This window comes from Myripristis murdjan, chromosome 3 (genome assembly GCF_902150065.1).
Source record: "Myripristis murdjan chromosome 3, fMyrMur1.1, whole genome shotgun sequence".
Taxonomy (NCBI): domain Eukaryota; kingdom Metazoa; phylum Chordata; class Actinopteri; order Holocentriformes; family Holocentridae; genus Myripristis; species Myripristis murdjan.
This window is the reverse complement of record NC_043982.1, coordinates 35657555-35678496: the sequence shown is the minus strand read 5'-3', so window position 1 is coordinate 35678496 and position 20942 is coordinate 35657555. Positions and strand designations below refer to the sequence as shown.

The 20942-nt window shown below is 41.7% G+C and overlaps 1 protein-coding gene across 3 annotated transcripts in view; it reads right to left on the bottom strand.

Moving 5' to 3' along the window:
- The window catches only part of znf609b (zinc finger protein 609b), an 86163-nt gene that overhangs the window by 9136 nt on the left and 56085 nt on the right, over positions 1-20942 (bottom strand). For all 3 annotated transcript variants that reach the window (XM_030080873.1, XM_030080865.1, XM_030080882.1), the window contains exons 3-4: positions 14733-14958; positions 1143-1230 (exon numbers count right to left, since the gene is read on the bottom strand). In XM_030080873.1, coding sequence (XP_029936733.1) covers positions 1143-1230; positions 14733-14958 — 314 coding nt within the window. The remainder of the gene's footprint in view (positions 1-1142; positions 1231-14732; positions 14959-20942) is intronic.

The window sequence follows — 20942 nt, the reverse complement described above, 5'->3', positions numbered from 1 at the left end:
AACAGTAATGTAATTATCTTCTAGCACAGCAGTGAAGGTTAGCAATCTGTGACAAAGAGAGACACCGGGCTGGGATGAGTCACCGCTTCCCCTACAAGCCTCTCCAAACAATTTCAGCCCCAGCAGGGGATGTGAATACATCCGTAGTCTGACAGTGGTAGGGAAATTCAGACTCATTACTCATTGCAAGCCCGAGTTTATATTCAGTCCGTTGAAAGCATTTTGAATTATTCATGGTGTGTCCCTAATGTAGTCGTGCTGCAAACTGTAAGACTATCTTGGTGCAAATTCAGCCCAACAAACCTCACTTACTGAGCAAAGCAATGCCATTATTGCTGGTGTGATATAGCCCCTCCTTGTTGTCCCTATTAGCTGTGCTTTAATCTTGATTTTGTATTACATTTAAGAGTACATTTTAAATATGAATTTACATATCCACTCAGATGTTGGGTAAGACAGGTATTCTTAGTCATGGTGTTTGGGCTATGGCTGTGCTTACTTTACACAGTTTACATATTTAGCATAAGAAGACTAACAACCCAGGAATTAAAAACACCTTAAGCTACCACCCACATAACACTGATCTAAGAAATTGAAGCCTTTTGTGATGGGGAATGTTATACAGTGCTGAGGAAAAGCTATTAGTCCAATAATTGGATTCTGCAATCTGGCTTGTTAGAGCTGCATTCTATTTCTACCACTACCTCCTGGGATGTCAGCCGTTTGCCAATGAGCACTGAGTCCTGTTTCCCCAGGCTTGAGATAAAGACTAGCATGGGATAATCAAGTCCTGTTTCACACAGGCAAGTAGGTGCGTATAGCTATATCCCTGAGCTGATGCGAATGCAACAGATTCATATCACAGTGTATGAAAAGGTTATAGACCAAGTGCAGCTGGGACACACAAAGTGTCAGTGATTGATGTCAATCATGGAGCAATACTTTTTCTCCCCTTGACATTTAGAATAATCTTGTGACAGTAAATTATTTTTAAGGTGCAGGGGCTTTTCAAAATCTGCACAAGTAGCTTATTTTTCAAACCAGTAGACATGTGATGTGCTATCAAATTCAACAGTGCAGAATCTACTGTGTCCTGGACAGCACATGTGGAATAGAAATTGAATGAGAGAAGCGATCTTTACCTGGGGGGAGCCCAGTCATGCCGTGTACAGTCCAGCAGGGTGCCCACATATGTCTTGTTTCTCCAAGTAACATTGACCACCAGCATGCCTGTGAGAGAGGCAACAAAAAACATTTATTAATCATAAATGATGACAATGGTTGCACAAATTGTGGAAAGAAAATACTGTTAATTTATCACCCACAAAGACTGAAACAGACTGAAATTTATATTTGAACTGAATGTCTGCCTTTACAGTGTGAGTAAGACGTGCCTTTCCAAATGGCTGCTGCATCTACAATCTTTGACTTTTAAACATTGATCTTTGCTTAAGGGTGCCACATGCAAGACAACAGTCTGATTAAGAGTGTCTAATGTTCTGTGTAAACCTGTAGGGGGAAAAAAAAACTGAATGCCATTTTCTAAATGACCGGCAACTCCAGACTTCAGTTAGTGTTCTTCGAGTTATATACGATACTGTCAGCAGGGCCCACTAAGAGCGATCACACTGAGGTTACTGGGGAATATTCACTGAACATCCTGTCCATTTAAATAAGCCAACTCACAGCACAGAACATTTCCCTGAAGGAGAATTTATTTGCAGGGAAATAATTTCTGCCATCCTCTATCTCATTTTACAACTGAGGGATGCACAAGAATTGAGGAAATATGGTACTATTATGGGAAAACATTGCAAAAATAGAGCTTAAATGCAACAAGTAACAAGCTCCAAGGTCTAAACAATTTAATGTTAATGGCCCAAATTGACAGACTGTAACTGAGTGTGCAACATGAGTGGTTAAAAGATTTCCCTCAAAGCATTATGTCCCTCAGCCTGACAGAGAAATGTCCTTGACTTCACTGGTATTGCTGCAATGTGTCTGACTCAGAAGCTTCTGTGTCACTATCTGGCCAGTGTGAATTTAGTAGCACTCTGTGCGAGCTCGGCTATCGAGGCACAACCTGCGTTAAGTGTGACACCTGATCTCGCTTTTAAAATACAAGATTAGTTATGAGAGATCATGCACCACATATATATATGTTTCTCGTGGGGAAAAAAAAAACATATCATTCATCTGATAAAAGCACGCAAGAAATGTCAAAATGTCATAGCCCAGCACACCGCTTTGTAGAAAATCTGTCAGCTATGAAAGTCAAACCTGGCTGATACCTAACTGCAGCAAAATACAATCCATGCCAGAGTAGAAATACAACACAGTGCTACTACTGATTAAGACCATTTACAACCTTGCAGAGGTAAATGAATGATTCTAATATTTGCAAGTTTTGCCTGTAAATTTGCCAGTAAAAATAAATCAACAACAAAGCGGCTCTAGAGGATTAGGCGCATCCACCGTGGACAAAAAAACATTCTAAATTTATTGCCCCCCTCCCCATCCCCCCCTACACTCCCCATTGGTGACCTCAGCTTGCCACTTCAGCACTGCAGAGAAACCGGAGGCTGCAGTGAGCTAACTTATCTAATGGCACAGGAATGCTGGCTGGCAGCTTCCATTCCTCCGAGCATTTTATTAGCTCAGGAAACCTCCCTTGCTCACCCCGTTTTCCCTCTCTCCCTCACCCTCAACCCCATTTCCTCTTTTCAATGGTATAACCATCCCCAACTTACTCTCTTCTTCCCTCCCACAGACAAGACACGGTTCAGACCTAATTTTTCTCCTGCTGCCCATGGCATAAAGCAGTGAGTGTATAAGGCATTTATATAGGTTTACAGGAGCCTGCTGACACTTGGCCACCAGTCTGTTCCCTAGCTGTACGGCCTGAAAGGATGAGCCCATGGTCCTGGGTCATTCAGCTGGATCAAGCTAGGAATGCCGCGCGTGTGTGTGTATGTGTGTGTGTGTGTGTGTCGGGTAGTAGAGAGGTCCTCGAGTTCAGATTTCCGTCACATTAAAAGAACCCAGACCTTTTCTAAAATGAACAGCCTGCCCCCCAGGCTCTCCAAACACTCTAACACAAAATGGCTCTGGCAGCTGGTTGTGGCAGGATGTAAATCAAGGGAAACCAAATGAATGACTAGCCTTTCATGTTGTTCGGGATATAGCCTTCCCTGCTTTCTCTAGCCACACGCTTTTGACTGCCTCTGTACCTCAGCAGCAGTGAGTTTACGGATAGGGAAGCAAATGCTAATTTCTTTAAACTCTGTAATGGATTTCAATACAGTGGACACCGCTTACAGTGATCACGCTTACAGCAATCAGCCGCTTATAAGGATTAAATAGCTTGGGACAGAGTCATTCCTATGCAAATGTTGTTTAAATAATTTGCTCATTGTAATCAAGTAGTCCACTTACAGTGTTTATTTTGGGGCTTTTGTACATGAAAATATAAGAAAACAAAATTTAAACTGAGATAATTATTTTTAGTATTATTATTATTATTATTATTTAGAAATGCATTTAAATCATCACCAAGCTGCTGCTGTTGTTGTAATATTTGCACTGCCAATGTTGCTGTATTTGTGAACAGCACAATACTCCAGTCCCTATTAGAAGCTGGGTTACATAAAACATTCAATCAAAGCTAAAAACCGTGCGTCAGGCTGTTTAACCAAAGCTTGTTGACTCACGACAGAGCAGGGGGCGTCTCCCTTTTTACTGTTAATGATGTGGAAGCTTTCAATCAACATGAGATTTTTTTTTTTCCAACAGTCCACACAAAATGCCCAATAACGACCAAGTGAAAGTATGTTTTCACATTTTACAAATTCAGGGAAAATGAAATACAGAAACATCTCATTCAAGTATGTGTTTGGCCCTCTGAGTCAAATCTGTAACAGTTTACCACATCTGGATTTTGGGATTTTCTGCCATTCTCTCTTTTAGATTTGATCAAGATCGGTCAAGCTGGATGTGGAGCATCTGTGAATGACTATCATCAATCGGATTTTCGATTTGATTTTGACTCTGGGCTTTGGCTGGGCCACTCCAGGACTTTCACAGTGCCTTTGAGGAACTATTCCTCTGTTGATTTGTCTGTTCTAATCTGAAGACGGTTCTTTAGGACTTTGTATTTAGCTCCATTTATTATTCTGTCTGTCACAGGTCTCCTGATTCCTCCCTGAAAATCATCCGCACAGCACCGGCCTTCCAGCACCGCACGTCATGATAAGCATGGTGTTAGATGGGTGATGAGGCAGTGTATGATTGGCCAATAAACATTTTAAATAGATCATCGTGATTAGCCAGTCAGCTTTTAATTTTTCTAAATATCTGATGCAAATTATGCTGTTGCAGTGTGTAATACGCACAGTGCTAATGTCTCATCCAAGAGAAATAACTGCAAATTTTAATTCCAAAAACTAATTAAGACAAATTGCTGGAACCAAAACAGCAAATTGAGATCCAACAACTGTCAGGATGCAGAGGCAACTTTTTCATGCGCTACCAGTCATGTCAAGTGAGCAAGCAAACTCTGCAGACACACACACACACACACACACACACACACACACACACACACACACAATAAAATGTAATTACTATGTTTGGAAAAAAAAAACCTGTGATTTATTTACACATGCATAGGCAGCTATGTCACGCAGCTGTAAGACCTACAATCTGTTAAACACAGTGCCATGCTATACATTATTACATCGTGCTGTATGATATGCCATTGCTTGTACTAAGTGTAGGAAAAATGCACAATTTCAGTGACTAGACTGATGATCATTTTATCGGTGCAGCTGTTGTGTTGACTCTTACATGGTTTCCAACAACTACAATGTAAGGTTTCCTGCAGCAGTGTATAGTCAGGGGGGGTTCAACTAAAGCACACCACTGCACTGACCTCCAAATAATCAGAAATGCCTTAATTCTTTATTTGGATTGGGAGCACTGCAACAATATATAACGATGCTGATAACGTGTGTAGTCACCAGCCGTAGCATCTGCTGGGTGAAACTCCTACTGCAGGATAACCAGGCAGGTAAAGGCAGACCACAGTTTGCACATGATGTAACTTCACACCAGGGTGAGTAAAGCAACATAATTAGCAAACTTCATAATGTCAGCATAACAAACTTTGACAGTTACTCTTGCTGGCAAGGGGAAAACAGACTCAAATTATTATTATTTTTCATGCCACTGCAAACGAGGGCATTTGCATAACTTTTTCTTTTTGAGGCTAATATCGAGCTTACATCTGTCTTAAAGGATAAATTCTTCTTTCCAACCTGGCCGTTATTTTCCTAGTTACTGCCATCATGCTCATGGCTTCTGATCAAAATTTTGTCAGTCCGCTATAGAGTTCTTCACATGCCTCAGTTTACAGGGAGTACTGCTCTCCAGTGAAATCTATGCTGAGCCAATGGAAACAAACAAAAGAACTCAAAAGCACCAGAAACACGACCCTTTCAACACAATAACCACTCATATCGTAGTGCAGTGCAATACTATTAACACTAATACAGTCAACTTTCTGCCACAATTCACTAGAAGCTGATTTTAAATTCATAAATGCAAATGATTTTGGATCAAAATGTGAGCACTTTCATGCTGAGGCAACACAATCCAGTGTACCCACTTCTTCCTGTATATTATGAACCTGTCAGAGGACTGGCAACCAGCAGAGTAAGCAAGGAAGTGTGTGAGCAAAGACGCAACGAATGTAATGGGCTATGGTTGAAATGTTGTGAGATAACGGGAGAAAGAGAAAACAAGGACAAGGTTAAAAAAATTGGCATTATCCTTTAATTAAGCAAACGTTACACTGGAGCTTGCCAAACGTTTTAAGAGTTTGCTTCGCCAATGTGAAGTTTATTTCTTCCAGGTCTTAGCAGAAAGTTTGTACTTGTTATGTGCGGACTTGGCTGCCTCACACGCAACTAACTCCCCTGACTGCTCTCTAGCCAGTGCCACCTGGACTAACAAATGGGATAATAACATGGGAGTGCTTAACATTACAGATAAAAAGTTCAATTTTCACTTCATCAGATGACGTTCTTCTGCCTCATGAGTCTTTTACATGCCTTCTTTTTTTTTGCCAACTCCAGGCATTTGACTGTTTTTCTAGGATAGGACACTCTCTCATGACAGCTAATGGATTCTAGTTCTCCCAGAATGCTTTTTTTGTTTTAGTTTCTTTCAGTTGTGTATTTGCCTGGGACCAAGCACAACACTGCTGTATCGGATTTAACTACAGAGCTGACTTTCATCCATGACCCACTGATCACCTCTCTGACCAGTTGGGTCAAACAGCCAGCTCTGAGAAAAGTCTGGGCAGCTCCATATTTTTTTCTTTCCATTTCCTAATGATGGAGGCAACTGTGCTTTTGCGATACACATATTTCATTCTAAATCATGTCCAGTTCTAACTGGATCACACACCACTAATTGTGGGCAATAGGACATGAGTCTGTGTACTTACTGCAGATGTCATCATTAGGCCTTTTTAAGTTTTCCCTTTCATAAGTGCTAGATTTTTTATGACTGATACTTGAGAGGTTGCATCAGAAATTGGATGTACTATACAGTCCTGGCTATGCTAAAGTGATAATCAAAGAGAAACATTATCAGAGAATCCATATCTCATCGCTTAACATTCTGCAATCTACTTAGCAGCCAACATGCGCATGTATGATTTTACCTCATTTTACCTAGAGACACAATACAATTTTCATCCGTATTTTTGCTAAAATTATTCTCAATACTTACACAAGGTAATGCTCTCTAACTCTGAAAGCATTACAAATGAACTACGACAATGAGCACTAATCCAAAATAAAATAAAATGCACCATTTCAAGATGATAGTTTTCTTCAGCAGCCATTATTCAGTTTATAAGGGTAAATTATATAAGCATGGTAGGGGTGAACAAAGAATTCAATGCTTTGTGAAGAGGGGCCACCAAAACCTTTTCAAATAGCCAATGAAAACTACTTGCACACTTTCTATGCTGAATCTACTTTTGAGTGGCTTATGGCATTTGACGTAATAATCTACAACACACTGTTTTGATGAAATTCCTATTTAAAAATTTGAACTGGGGGCGGTGGGTTACTGAATGCACCAAGCCAACACTGTTCTTTTCTGACAGGTCTTTAGTGAAGTTTTTATTCATTTTTGTTTATTTAGTTAATTTATATTGTGTACTTAGTTCATATATGCAAAGTTAATTTATAAAAAAGCCGATCAGTTCATTTATGAAGCCCCGCCCCACCTTCCCCCTTTAAAAAATTCCGAGTAATGAACCAAACTGTGGAACTAGAGAATTGCCACACCCCTACAAACAAAAATTTTGTGAACTAAGCAAGCCACTATAAAGGATTTAAATATGCTTTAATGATGAACAACATTGCCACTTTTTATGAATAAAAGATTTTTAAGCAGGCAAGACAAAGATGTCAGTGTCAAGTCTGTCTGAACACAGACAGCTCATGACAAAATAAAAACCAAACAGATTTCCCCGTGGCAGAAAGTGAATTACAGAAGAAACTGAGATGCGTTTCCCTTCGCAATTATTTGTTTTCACACAGGAGGTTATATGTCTTTGTTAGTTTGTGCTGTGATCTCTCTTTTACTCACTGAGCTTTGTTTACACAGAAGAAAAAAACTGACTGGATGTCAAAGAAACAAAAAAATAAAACGTGTTTGAATTAGGAATTCAATTGGGATTGCTAAGAGGTGAAGGAAAGGTTGGGAGTGGTGGTGGTTTGGGGCTTTCTGTGTTCCCTGCACCCTCCCCCCCTTCGCGTCAGTCTCATTAGGGTCACTCAGGCTGGCTGAGTGAAGCCCGCATTAATGAGAGGAATTGGCCTGTAATTTTACCACTCATTTCCTTTCAATGCTGCTGAACAACAAATGACACCCCCTCTTTGCTTACCCAACTCCACTGCGTACTTGTATATGATTACTGAACAAGAGCCTAATGGCAAGGGGAAAATCAAGTTTGGGGGCTATGCCTGCTGCATGGGTGACTGGCCCCCTACCCCAAGCCCTTCCCCCCTCCTTTAACATGTTTCATTAGGTTGCACTGGGGCCAAATTATCAGCTCCTCTGTTGCTGGTAAAGCCTGCTAAGGCCATGGGTTCACTGGATGACCTCTGCTCTGCTCCAACTCAACAGGACTTTAATGGGTTAATGGCATTTTCACTGACTGCCCTTGTTGAAATGCCTTTGTTATCTTCCAAAATGGGACAAAATGAGTAGTGTCTGATAATTGGGTGTGACGTAATATGACTATTACCCCAAATGTCAAAATGATGGCTCCTGTCAGCCCTTGAATTTGCCCTTAAAGAAACTACTACTCTTCTAATCACTAATAAAGTTTGCAACCTCTTAGTATCCTCTTCGATACTGCTCTTTCCTCGCAAGCTTCTCTGCAATAACAACTTCATTCATCAAGGTTCCAAGTAGATAGAGAAGTGAGAACAATGAGAAAAAGAGTGTCAGTATTCATTATGGAAAGAAGATGAAGGATAGCCGGGTGCTGCCATGAGCAATAATAGTAACACTGATAAATGAAGCGCTTGAGCATTCAAGTGTCTGAGCATGTTTCCAACAGTGCATGTTAAAAGCTTCTCTGCAGTCATGGTGCATAAAATAAATCAGAGCTTGTCCAGCTATGTCAGTGTCAGAATGCACAATCCTGAGATTGACTTTGTATCAAAACCTGAAGAGACAGCGATTAAGGACAAATTTCATGAGTCACTTGTTGCAGTGGAGATGGTAGAAGCCCAAGGCAAGGCTGTGTTTTAATATTTAGTAAGCCATAACCACACACCCATCTATCTAACTATTTAATTAACTTTAAATAATAATAATAATAATAATAATAAAAAGAAAAACATGATATAGCACATCTCAAAGCAAAACTGTAAAGGGCATTACAAACAAAAGGGCAACAAGAAATTAAGGCAGCACTATGCAAAATTGCTAAAGGTCCATTTAAGGGATATTTCATCCATGATGCATAATTTTTGTGTCAAATACTCGTCGTGTGCTGCCTTCGGTTCCTGACAAATAAACCTTTATTCACAAGCCTTCATGGAAAACTTGAAGGTTTGCATCTGTCCAAGCTGCTTGTTCGGTGAAAAGCACACACTTATGCATGCACGCTTCATGACCATGCATGAGAGGATTTTGTGGAAGTGATCTGATGCAGTGAGATTTGAGTGAAAATGTGTGCATTTGGGAATTACTGAGCATACAACTGCATATTGGAGACTCAGATTATACAGCATGACGTGTGTGAGCTTTTTAAATGTAACCTTTGATAGCGTTTTGCTGTTATAAAACTGTACAATTTTGTCAGTTGAGCTGAAAGTGTTCTTACTTCAGTCGACCCTCTGCAATCTTCCATTAGTGCACCTTTAAAGCTAATTAACCATACGATAAAAAAAAAAAAAAAAATAGACATAGCTAAGTCACAAAGAAATTACAGATGACTACAACTGACACACTTTGAAAGAATGGTTTTATAAAGCCTGTCAATAAAATGTACTCTAAAAAGTGAGGTAAAACATGACACAAAGGTGCAGTCACATTTGTTTTTTTTCCCTTTTGTCTTATATTGTGATTGCTCAAGAGAGCACTATGTCGGGTCTCAGGCTGCATTCTGCCTCATAAGGGGTGAAAGTGTGAAGTCACTCTCACTGACAAGAGTAACAGCCCGTGAGAAGGTCAATTCCCTTACACTACCGAGAAGCGAGGGATAAGAGCATTAGTATGCTTTCCACATGGTCGCAGCATTATCAGCTGCATGCAGCAGTTTCTCTCTCCACACACAAAAATCAGTATGTTTACTCTTACAATGGGAGCAGCTCACAAAACTGTAGCCATGCATGTAACAGTCTGAAAATACCTATTTGACAACCATGCTATGTTTACATGCATTTATTATTACAGTTAGATAATTTGAGGTGAGGTGGAGATCTGTTTGCTTTCATGTCAACTGGATAAATCTGCCATCTCAGTGTTAAAACAAACCCTCTGGTGTTTTTCCTTAAACGAGATTAAGAGACAGGTTTGCCAAAGGCGCATTACTCAAACGCTTGTTGACGTGTATATAGCTGACATGATATCTTATGACCACCACTGGCAGGCCTACCAATTCCTCTGGGCATATGATTTACCTCTCAAGACTATTTAAGTGCATGAAAGAACACAGTTGTCAGACAGTAAGAACGGGACTACCATTAGCAAGCAATGAAATTCCAATTCAATATTTATGAGTAAGATGGAGAGATGCAAGTGACTCTGGAAAGTGTCTGCTGCCAGTCTTGCAATGAGTGCATTGCTATGAGGGGAAAGGCCAGGTTAAGTAGGATGGAAAGTGAAAGCTGTGGCTAGGAAACTGGTGGATGAAAATTTTAGGGGGGGGGGGGGGGGGGGGGGGTGTATGAAAGAGAAAGAAAAGGGCACAAGTATCACATTCTTTTCTTTTCTTTTCACTATGTCCTCTACTGTTCTGATTGATTTTTTTCACTGCACCTTCTTCTTGCTCACTGGCTTTGCAGAAAGCTACAGGCCTCCTGTCAATGCTCACTCTTACTTCAAGGACATTTTCTATAGCGAGTGCACTGAGAGCAGGCACCACTCTCCTTTGTAAAAACATTTCAATGAGGCCTCTGACAGGTGGTCTTCAAAAGAGCAAGGAAGCATAGCTGGCAAGTGAGCTTCAGAGCCAAGTGCGCCTTTCATACAATATTCTCCTTCTCAACTCCCTGACAGGGTTTGAGAAATACAGAGCAAAAAAAGACATCCCTCAAATGTTTATAGAGGAATATCCGTTTCATACTGACCTCTTTTCCACTCAGACACCAAAGAACTTTTAAGTCGTGCGCTAAAGCCAACAATTGCAGTTCTACAATGATGTAATGTGTGTTGCATAAATAATCCAGGAGACAAACATTTCTCACAAACAGCCTGTATTATTTATCTATTAAGGTGCTTAAGAAGCTGTGGGACCTGCTGGGGGAATAGCCTGCAGTGTACTGGAGGTCGGCGCAAACACTGCCGTGTCAGTCAGTGTGTGTGTGTGTGTGGTGGGGGGCACTGGCATGGAGCTGCAGTGTTTGGCCAAAGGGGCCCCCTCTGTGTTCCCTCTACCCTGGAGCAGGAGCCAAGGCGTTCTGGGCTGTGTTTCAAGAGCAATAAACTTCTCCAGCATTTCAGAGATGACATTTGGAGGTATCAGCATGCTAAGCCTGGGAGGGGTTGGCCCGTTGCTCTGCCGACACGACCCTGGGAGCTGCCACTGCCTCGTCTGCGCTGAGGGGATTTGTGTCAGAGCTGGGCCTTAAAATACCATGCCGATACCCCCCCTTCTCCCCCTTTTCCTCCCTGTCTAAGCTTCATGCGCCCCCAGACTGTCTGACTGGATGACATGGTCTCTCACTTTCCCCTCACCTCACATCCTCTATTTTTCGCCCATACACGGCTGGATGCACCAAATTGGCTCATTTTGGTGCAAACCTTTACGGGCTGTTCTCTACAGCAGGTGGTTCACATACAGATCCATGCTACTGTTTAAACACTGCTATCTGTCACATTCAGAGCAAAAAGGCTGCAACCCTCTGTGCTCAAATTATGCAGGATGAAAAATTAATCTGGCAGCATCAGCCAAGATTCCTGTTGGCCCAGACTAAAGGTGCAACTTCTGGGATCACATTTTGTTAGGTGTCACTTGCTTCCTCCTCATCTGTTTCCTTCTATGGCACTCTTTGAGTCGGGTGAGGTTCAGACAATTACTGGGAGCCTGTTGTTCATTTACTCCCACAAGGCCGAAAGGCGGAGGTGATGAAGCAGCTGTTGTTTGGCATGCTAAATGAAACACACACCCTCTCTCTCTCTCACACACACACACAGTGCATGCCTAAACAGCTCTGTATGAGACTTGTCATGCAGAGAAGAGAGAAGTGGGGGACTGCTCAACTTCATTGCTAATCAGGCTGTTTCTGCTATGTCTTTGGGGCCTCTGTTTATTGTTGCGCTTCCCTGGTACTCTGCCTGGATTTGCCTTGATTTCCTCATTTGGTTTTCATTTGTTCAGTTGCCTCACAATGAGACAAGTCTGCCTTCATAGCTCTCTTAAGGAAAAGCAGCAGAATGGCAGTGCAGTTTGATACGAACAGTAACTGCATCGCTCCCATTTGGGAGCTAGCCAGTAGGCTGTTATGTTGTAGTACCATCCAAATGATGTAGAGAGAACGGTCTTCATTTTGTTTGATGTATGTATAACATTTGTGTTAAACCCAGGGCACAGAAGTATTGCAGAGCAACTGAAGCGGCGAGATCAATTTTGTGTCATCTCACACACATCGTTTGTCAATTAAACACCGTGCAAACAGTTGACAGCCGATATGCACACATATTCTACGCCTGCACAAGATGAAATAACTCTCCATGTCAGGATGGGGGCAGCACAGAACCGAATCTGTTGGCCGTCTCAAAAATTAAACCGGAAGCCTCAGAAAAATGCAAAGATAAATAAACTAACAATAGCCCTTCATTTTCATGCCACTCTTTGTGTGTTTGTTTTAACAGTTTCATAATACAAATCAGGAATGCCTGATGAGAGGATGAACGGCCACTAGCATTATCAGCCCAAAGGTCTTTTGCTTGTGGTTTGTTTGCCACACCTTAGCTTGCTCTGGTTAGCTAGCTGGAAGAGGACTGATAGTGCAGAACACAGACAAGAGGCGATCGTCAGCCACAGATGGCTCCATGGTTAACAGTTGGTTTGGTGCGTCAGGGGCTTTAAATGTAATGCTGTGGAGGTGAATGATAACATCCCCCAAGAAATTTAGAAAAGATTCAAGCCTCTTCTAACTAAAGAGAATGGGTTACTTTGATGCACACTATGCGATATTAATCTAGGAAGAACAGTGGAGTTGCACACAGTTCAGTTACAACAGTCTCTCTTAACACACAATAATGCCGGCAATGAATAAGCTGTAGTGTCTTCAAAGAGCACAGCAAACTCAAAGAGGACAGAGGGCCATATGGGAATATAGTGTGCGTCTCGCTGCTCAGAACAATGTATAACAGGCGATGGAGAGACATTTCATAGCTGAATCTATCAAAAGGATGCTTCTGCATCACATGATTTTCTTCCCCCACAGTGCGTTTCTGCGATACAGATCTGCCTTTTTTGGGAGATAGATAAAAAAACAACAATACAGGCTTCAAAGAGAAGGGGAAGAGGGGGGAGATCACACTCTGGGAGTCCTTTTGGTTTGTGTAGCTCTGAAGGCCATAACAACCTGTGGTTTATGCCGCAGAGATGAGTGCCCCCCCCACGCTATCCCACCCCTAAAACCACTCACCCGCTCCCACCAGCCTCCTCCCCGCTAAGCCAGATAGAGTAGAATCAGATGAAAACATAGCTCCATCAGCCCAAACCACTACCTCTTCCAGCCAAAATAGCAGCTTTGAGAGAGTGAGCACAGGGAAAGGACAGACAGCTTGGAGAGGGAGAGGGAAAGGGAAGAGGAGGAGGAGGGAGGAAGGGAGGGAGGGAGGGGGGTCAATCTCTCTATGGGAGGCAGTGAAAGAGGGAGCACAAACATAGTACTGGAATTGGCTTGGAGCCACGTTTGTGTCACTAACAGAAGTAGCCTTGTCTATCTCCCCCTGCCTTGCACTCGCTCTCTCCCAGTTTGCTTGGAAACAGAGTCAAGGGGTGACTGGCTGGATGCTCGGTTACAGAAAAGAGCTGCAATGGAGTGGAGGACAGGGGTGAATCAGACACAGCCCAGGGCTGGAGCAAAAATCAAAAAAAGGGGGGACGGAAAAAAAAAACACTCAATAGCACAGGCTGTGCTTTGGGAATGTTGATGAGGTAGAGACCTTTTCTATTCCTCCAAGTGGACCAACAAGCGGCACTGTGGATGTGTGGGCGATTTGTACTCAGCATGCCTGCCGAGCGATTGAGCACGAGCTGCTTTGAAGATTAGGTGTTTGCATTATTTCACATGCACGACAGAAAATGAGGGCAGTTATTCAGACCTGGCAAAACCTGACAGTGCCAGTGATACATCTTTAAATTAAACGCGCTGAATGTGTTTTCGATCAAAGGGAGGAATACTGAGAGTGTCTAACATTTCACTCGGACTGCACTGCGGGAGAGAAGCCAACGTTATTCCCAACTGGCAGGGTTGAAAAGAAGTGCGTTGTGTTGTGAGGCATGCTGTTGTTGAGAGAAGATATCTCTGTGCAACAAACTCCCGTCTGTGTGTGCCTGAGCAAAAAAAAAAAAGCACAAATCAAGGCCACCTAAGAACTGCCTGCCAACTACTATTCTTGTTGGCAATATTATGCGGGGTGCGTGCTGTGTAAAAACAAGCATTAGTACCACTACCAATTCCTGAGGCAGTCAGAGCATATCCAATTTCATTTTAACAGGCACAATTTGTAGAGAACCAACAAAAATCTGAATTTATTATACGGTGTTGAGGAGTATTGATAGACTTTAAAAAAAACCAATACCTCCTTGATATCTTAAATCAACTACAGCCTGTCTAAATAAAAGGAAAAATAAGTATCTCATATGTCTGTTACTGCTTTCATTTTCACTCAAAATCCAGGGCGAAAACATTTGTTTGATCTGCAGGAGACTCAGTAAGGAGTGTAAGCACCACTTGACTTACCGTCTTCAGTTTCCTGCCACACAATGCCTTCCAGATTGACACTGGTTCCAGGCTCGCAGGGCCCCAAGCACTCAGGTTCCGTGGCCAGGGCCACATCAGACGTGTTCACCGCCACCGAGCGCGTACGCACCATTATCTGCTCACAGGGCGAGGCGATCTCGCTGTTGCCCACCGTGGCCAGGAGGTGGAGGGGGGGAGGGGCTGGCGTGGAGACAGGAGATTCCATCTGCAAGAGAGAGGTGGGGGTTGAGAGAAAAAAAAAATGACATGAGACACTTCAAAAACCACTATATAAACATGCAGAGAGCAGATGTTAGATACAGGGAGTGGATGCCACAGTGAGGGGAAGTGAACAAAGTGCTGGGCGCATGGGAGACATCCTGGAATGCCAGCGGCCTCGATCGGTTAAAGGGTGATACAGTAGTTGGTGTTGTCACATGGGCTTTGTTTCTTTCCACAACCTTGCCTGATTAGCAGGCAGAGAGGGAGACAGTAAAGTGCTTTAACTGGCTCTGAGGCAAGGAAAGAATGAGTTCTGCGGTGTTACTCAAACAAATCCCTCTCCTCTCCCAGCTTTCCTCCCTCTCACACAGCCCGAGATCTCTGACACCGAATCATCTCGTGGACTGATCACTCATTAATTCCCTCAATTAAGGAGCAAGTTGTGGCGAGAGAGCAGGCTGCTGAGGGTCAGTAATGATTCCACCTGTTCTGACGCACTGTGACAGCAATGGAGAGACAGGAGGCCTGTGTGTGAAATGAATGAGAGGGATAGGAAAGGGAGGCGGATGATGAGAGCAAACTAGGATAGGAGCAAGAGAGAACTGGAGGGAGAGAGTGTGTAGGAGGAGAGGAGAGAGAGCGGGAGAGACTGATTGTGATTTAAGGGCCACAGTGACACCAGGCTTAGTGCTCATTATTCAAGGCAGTCAACATTAAAGTGCTCCAAATCATTAGCACTGAACTGCAGGAGGAATCCCACGCTGCAGCCAAACACCGCACATTTATTAATTGGGCATAAACCACTCGGTGCTTGGAAATATGTTGCCAACGTTGGATCCAATTAGACTTAGAATAAATAACAATTGACAAATAGGCTTACAGGCCTATACGCCCTGTGAATAAATGTCCTAATCTACTCACTGTTCAAAACTGCATATGTGGTAAACTGAAACTACTGATCAGACATGAATCATGCTTCAGTGACAACATATTTCAATTCCATCACGGCATGATAACAGAGCGCTCTCAACACCCAACGTCAGTCCTTGATGAACTTCAGTGTTAGTCAAAGACATGGAATGTACACGTTTCGTGGTTTATTGAAATGTGCTTGGATAGCCTGTTTTTCCTGGTTGTCTGAGGAAGAACAAATTAATGTGGCAAGGAGCTGCAGTGCAGGGCTTAAAGACATCGTAATCACTCTGTGTCAGTTTCTGATGCATGATGCGGCCAAGCTGCGCGCCGGCTGAGCCAATGGGACAGGACAGGTAATCACCCAAGCTGTCAACATGCTCTATTCCCAGGCCGTATAGAAACACAGAAGGCTGCAGACAGGAACACATGAGGAACCCTTCTTCAAAGTGACAGCAAACAGTGCAAGGTGCAAACGGGACCATACAAAGCCCACCCTATCTCAGCTCTGTTTGTATAAATATTTTTGGCGTGGACCATTTGTAACTCTTAAAATGAAAATATATATACATCATTTTGCTTATATTCATGACCAAACAATTTCAATGCTAAAGTAAAATATTTATGGCCAAGAAATAGGGTTGTAATGAAAACCACAAAATTGCATTGACTCAATACTGTGGTCATGTGACGCCTCAAACATCAACACCGCAATTTTTTTTTTTTCCCGAGCAAGTCAATTTGAGATATGTGAAATTCCTGTAGGTGTCAATTTTTTTTTTTTTTTTTTTTTTTTTATCTCAGAAATGGAAAGTTGTAGAGACACCATGACCCAAATCTCCATGTCCATAGTCACAGAAAACCTCTGCAGTACCAAATACTGCAATAAGAAAAACTCCATACTGTCACAGCCCTACCAGGACATTAATTCCTTTGATAGATGACAAACAAGCTTTGCTATAATAAGGTAATAGAAATTAGGCTAACTGGGAGGCCACCATGGCCTCCCACTGGGTTGGGTATAAGGCTGTGACCACTTATCGATGATAATGTCAATAAATTGATATTGCACATATTGGTCTATCCATTAATGTTGCCATTTAAAATTTCACTTGTACCAGAAAAACTACATTTGTAAGAACAAAGAAATGTATTCGAGACTGAGGTTTTAGCACTCCCCTGTGGCAAAAATATTAACTTAAATTGATCACGGTCTTTCAACGACTTGACTGTAATGTAAATAATGAAAATCTCAACAGTTTTGTCACAATATACTGATTTTTCAAAATGGCATACTTAAACTCGAAAATCATTTCAGTTAACACTGGGAAAAACAAAAAGCTGGCAGATCATTGACTTTACGTCAGGTGGATTCTAAAGCCCTGTTTTTATTCTCTCTTAGCCCAGCTATTTTATTTAGCCACGGTTCCTCCCTTTCCTTTGAAAGCCTGTGTGTGTAGCCTCACTCCCACATGCTGATACACGTTCTTGCTCATCCAAGATGGAGAGAGAGATAATCGTCAATCCAGCTTTTAATTTAAATATGTAGAATCATGGCTACTTTTCTTAAAATTCTGTATCAAAGCCATTACATCCCCTGCACTATACCCTCAGTAGGAGAGGCCTTTTATTCACCCCAAGACTCCAGTGAGACCTCCTTTAAAGCCGTTAAGGCTGCCAGGTCCCAGAGCAGCTCCATCCTATATTCTGAGGTTAATAGGCAAATTTCTATGAAGCAAAATTATCTTGATAAATTTCAGAGTCCTGGCTTACTATTCTCAACTCGAGTATAACCTTGCTTGGCTGAGATTTGGTTCTCATTTTTCATCTTAAATCCTCTGTTACTATGCCAGCTAAAAAGATGTAAGAACCCTTTCTTTCTACATTAGTCTTGTGATTTTTTACAAAAAAAAAAAAAAAAGCTTTACTGACAAGTCGGTCTAATGTTTTCAACTCTACACAAACAACAAAACCATTCATTACTGAATGATATGAAGTAACCAGAACATATGTTGAGGATACTGAATCAGAGACACTGAAATAGAAGCAATTTACAATGTACATGGACTATGGGCCTGTATTTCCAAGTTATATTAATGGCAGAGCAAACAAAAGTGCTTTCACTCAACAGTGACAGAATGTAAACACATACAGTGAGATGCCTGAAGTCCCTTTCGGGGCTTCGAAGAACCACATGCGACAGAACTACACAACTTGTCAGATTACGCAAGGCTCTACACGGCATTCAGGCAATGCCAAATTCCATGATTCCTTCCCTCCTTGCAAGATTTACAGATGGATTTCTAAATCTCCCCCAAAACCACAATGCCTGAGTGTCACGCAAACCATCTCTTAAGTGAAACCCCATGCCAACTCCTCAAGAAAGCCACATTGGCGAGAGTGATGTTTAACTGGCTGACAAAAATTCGATGAATCTTGGACTGATGTTGAGCATACCTCGCAGTGCTGCCAGAGAGCAAATTCTCTGCCTGGATTTCCAGCGATCATACAATAACTTCCCTCTGGCAGAGAGACACATGCTGCACTTTTTACTGGACATATTAACCTCAGCTTTAACTTGTTTATTAGAATTGGGATTAAGAAACTGAGCACAGGGCTTGGGCAAGGATTACGAGGGGATTACACTGTAGTGTCATACTGAGACACCTGTCTTGGCTGTACTCATGTGGGCGGTGTGGGGCTCTAATACACTTGACCAAATTATGCATCAAGTCCTTCATTGCATGTCAGACTACAGTCAGTAATGCAAATGCTGTGGGCTTAACCTTGATAGAGAACCTCTGAAATATTTGAGAGGCTCTTACATAAAGTCACTAGTTGTATAATCTCTTTTTTCCCCCCAATAAAACTGTGAAATTCATTGTGATACCATCTTCTAAAAGTAAAAGAGTGGCTGCTAATGCCATAAAGAGTAGCCTGAACCATTTGCTTTGCACTTTCATTTGGCCCAGGGTGGGAATTTTCAGGCTCCATTCCCTGAGACATCAGGAGAAAAATAAACAACTACACTTAGGAGCCTTGTAAATAATGCATCAAAAGTATGGAGGAGAGGAAATAATGAAACTAAAATCAAGTCCCGGGGGGGCATGAGGCTGATAGCCGTTAGCAAAGGTTGTTCGCAATTGATAAATTTGGAGGAAAAATGTTTACTGGTTATGTTTAACCACTTTAAAATGTCCAAACACTGTAATCACAATTATGTTTGAGGTAAGAAAGGCATCAAACTTAGGACTAGCAGCCACTCAAACAGGACAGGTGAGTGGTACATTAAAAGAGCCCATTTCAAAGTCCCATTACTTTTACTACCTGGAAAACTGGGCAGTTTTCATGGTGATACGATACTGCAGCAGTTGGTGTAAATAAAAAAGCTCAACCAATAAACACTTTTGTCCTACTGGTTTAAACTGGTGAATGATCCGTCCTTGTTTGTCCCAACCGAACCTCCTTTTATAACAGGAAACACATAAAATCAAGGAGGTAAGATGCCAGTAATTGGTGCAAACAACTGCAGAAGCACCAGTGAAGCTTAAACCTAACAGCCATATCAAAACATAGTTCAGTTTTTTAGAAGTAGGTTATACTTTGTGCATGACTCACTGCTCTTTATCACAATGGAATCGGTTGCTATGATAAACTCCTGAGGGAACCAGACAGCTAGTTACCAATCGTACTTTCTTGTAACTGTGTTTCCGCTCCTTATGAGCACTGCTTTGAGGAAAATGTCTCAGTGTACATGCTTTAGCGATCACTCGCCTCCCCTCCCCCTTCTTTACCTCTACCTATCTTCCCCCATGATCACCTTCCATTGTTATTTGAATTTCCCTCCAAGAACCCCTGAAGTCATTCACTGGTTTTCCCCTTCTTTCATCTTTTCAATCAACAAGGACTCTCTACTGTAAAGAACAGCCCACTTTATTTTGGTGTAAATTTCTAAGTGCTCATTCTAGGGATCTCTCTTTTTCTGGTACCAGAAAAAGAGAGAACAACAATGTTTTAACTTTTTCCCTACATGTTGACTATCAAAATAAATTTGGCAAAAGAAAAGTACTGTCTTCTTCCTCTGGTTCCACAAAACTGGTACTTTGGTGATGTCTAGGGGCGCAACAGTATCAGAGCTCGCATTGAACTTTAGTCTGGAGAAAAATCTGTTTAATGGAATTCCTATTATTTTTTATTTGTATTACACTAAAGATGGGGAAAATTAAAGGAGTATTTAAGGATTTATTGTGCTTTTTCCACAGTGTTTCATCTGGTCCTGCAAAGAAAACACACACTCTTTATTGAAACCACATTTACACTGTGGGAAGAGTATGTAGTTGCCTATTAGCATTCATAGTAGTTGCCAGTAACAGTAGGTAGCAATACTTACCTTTTGAAAACACAAACTGATTGATGAATATTGAAATACTACAGATCCTGCTGTGCTGACATTGGTTTATGTTATGAAGAAAGCCCATTTTATGTGATTCAAGAACCAATACTGATTAAGTACCAGTTCCTGACTGGTTGGAAACAAAGTACCAATAAGCTCTTGGACAAGTTGTACTACTGCTCTGATACTAAATGATTCATTTACATCTGTTCATATGGTGAGCATTATCTGTGTGATGATGCCTCTTAGCAGGAACGTATTAACAATGTTTCAGCAATAAATGATACCTGATGTACACCACTTATAAAATACAACTGTTTAAGGATCATATATTTTACATTTTGTGAGCAGAGATGTTCATGTGCCCAAGAAATAGCATCCTATTTCCTTAATTTGGTGCATTTCCTGTTGAATTAAAAAAAAAAAAAAAAAAAAAAAAAAAAAAGTCACAGGGGCGGGTCAAACTGCGTGGTGGGGTGCATTCAAAAATGTAACCCAGCTGGATATATGTTAGGGAGAGAAATTAGTTTTATTTTAGAGGAGGGGTGGGATTGTTAAAAAAAAAAAAAAAAAGAAAATGTGATTGTTTTATTTGTTGGGATTTTCAAAAGCCTTGTGGTTCAGCGTGAGGCCCCCAGATTCCAGTTGCTATGAGGTTATCTCTACCACTGAGCAGCCCCCTG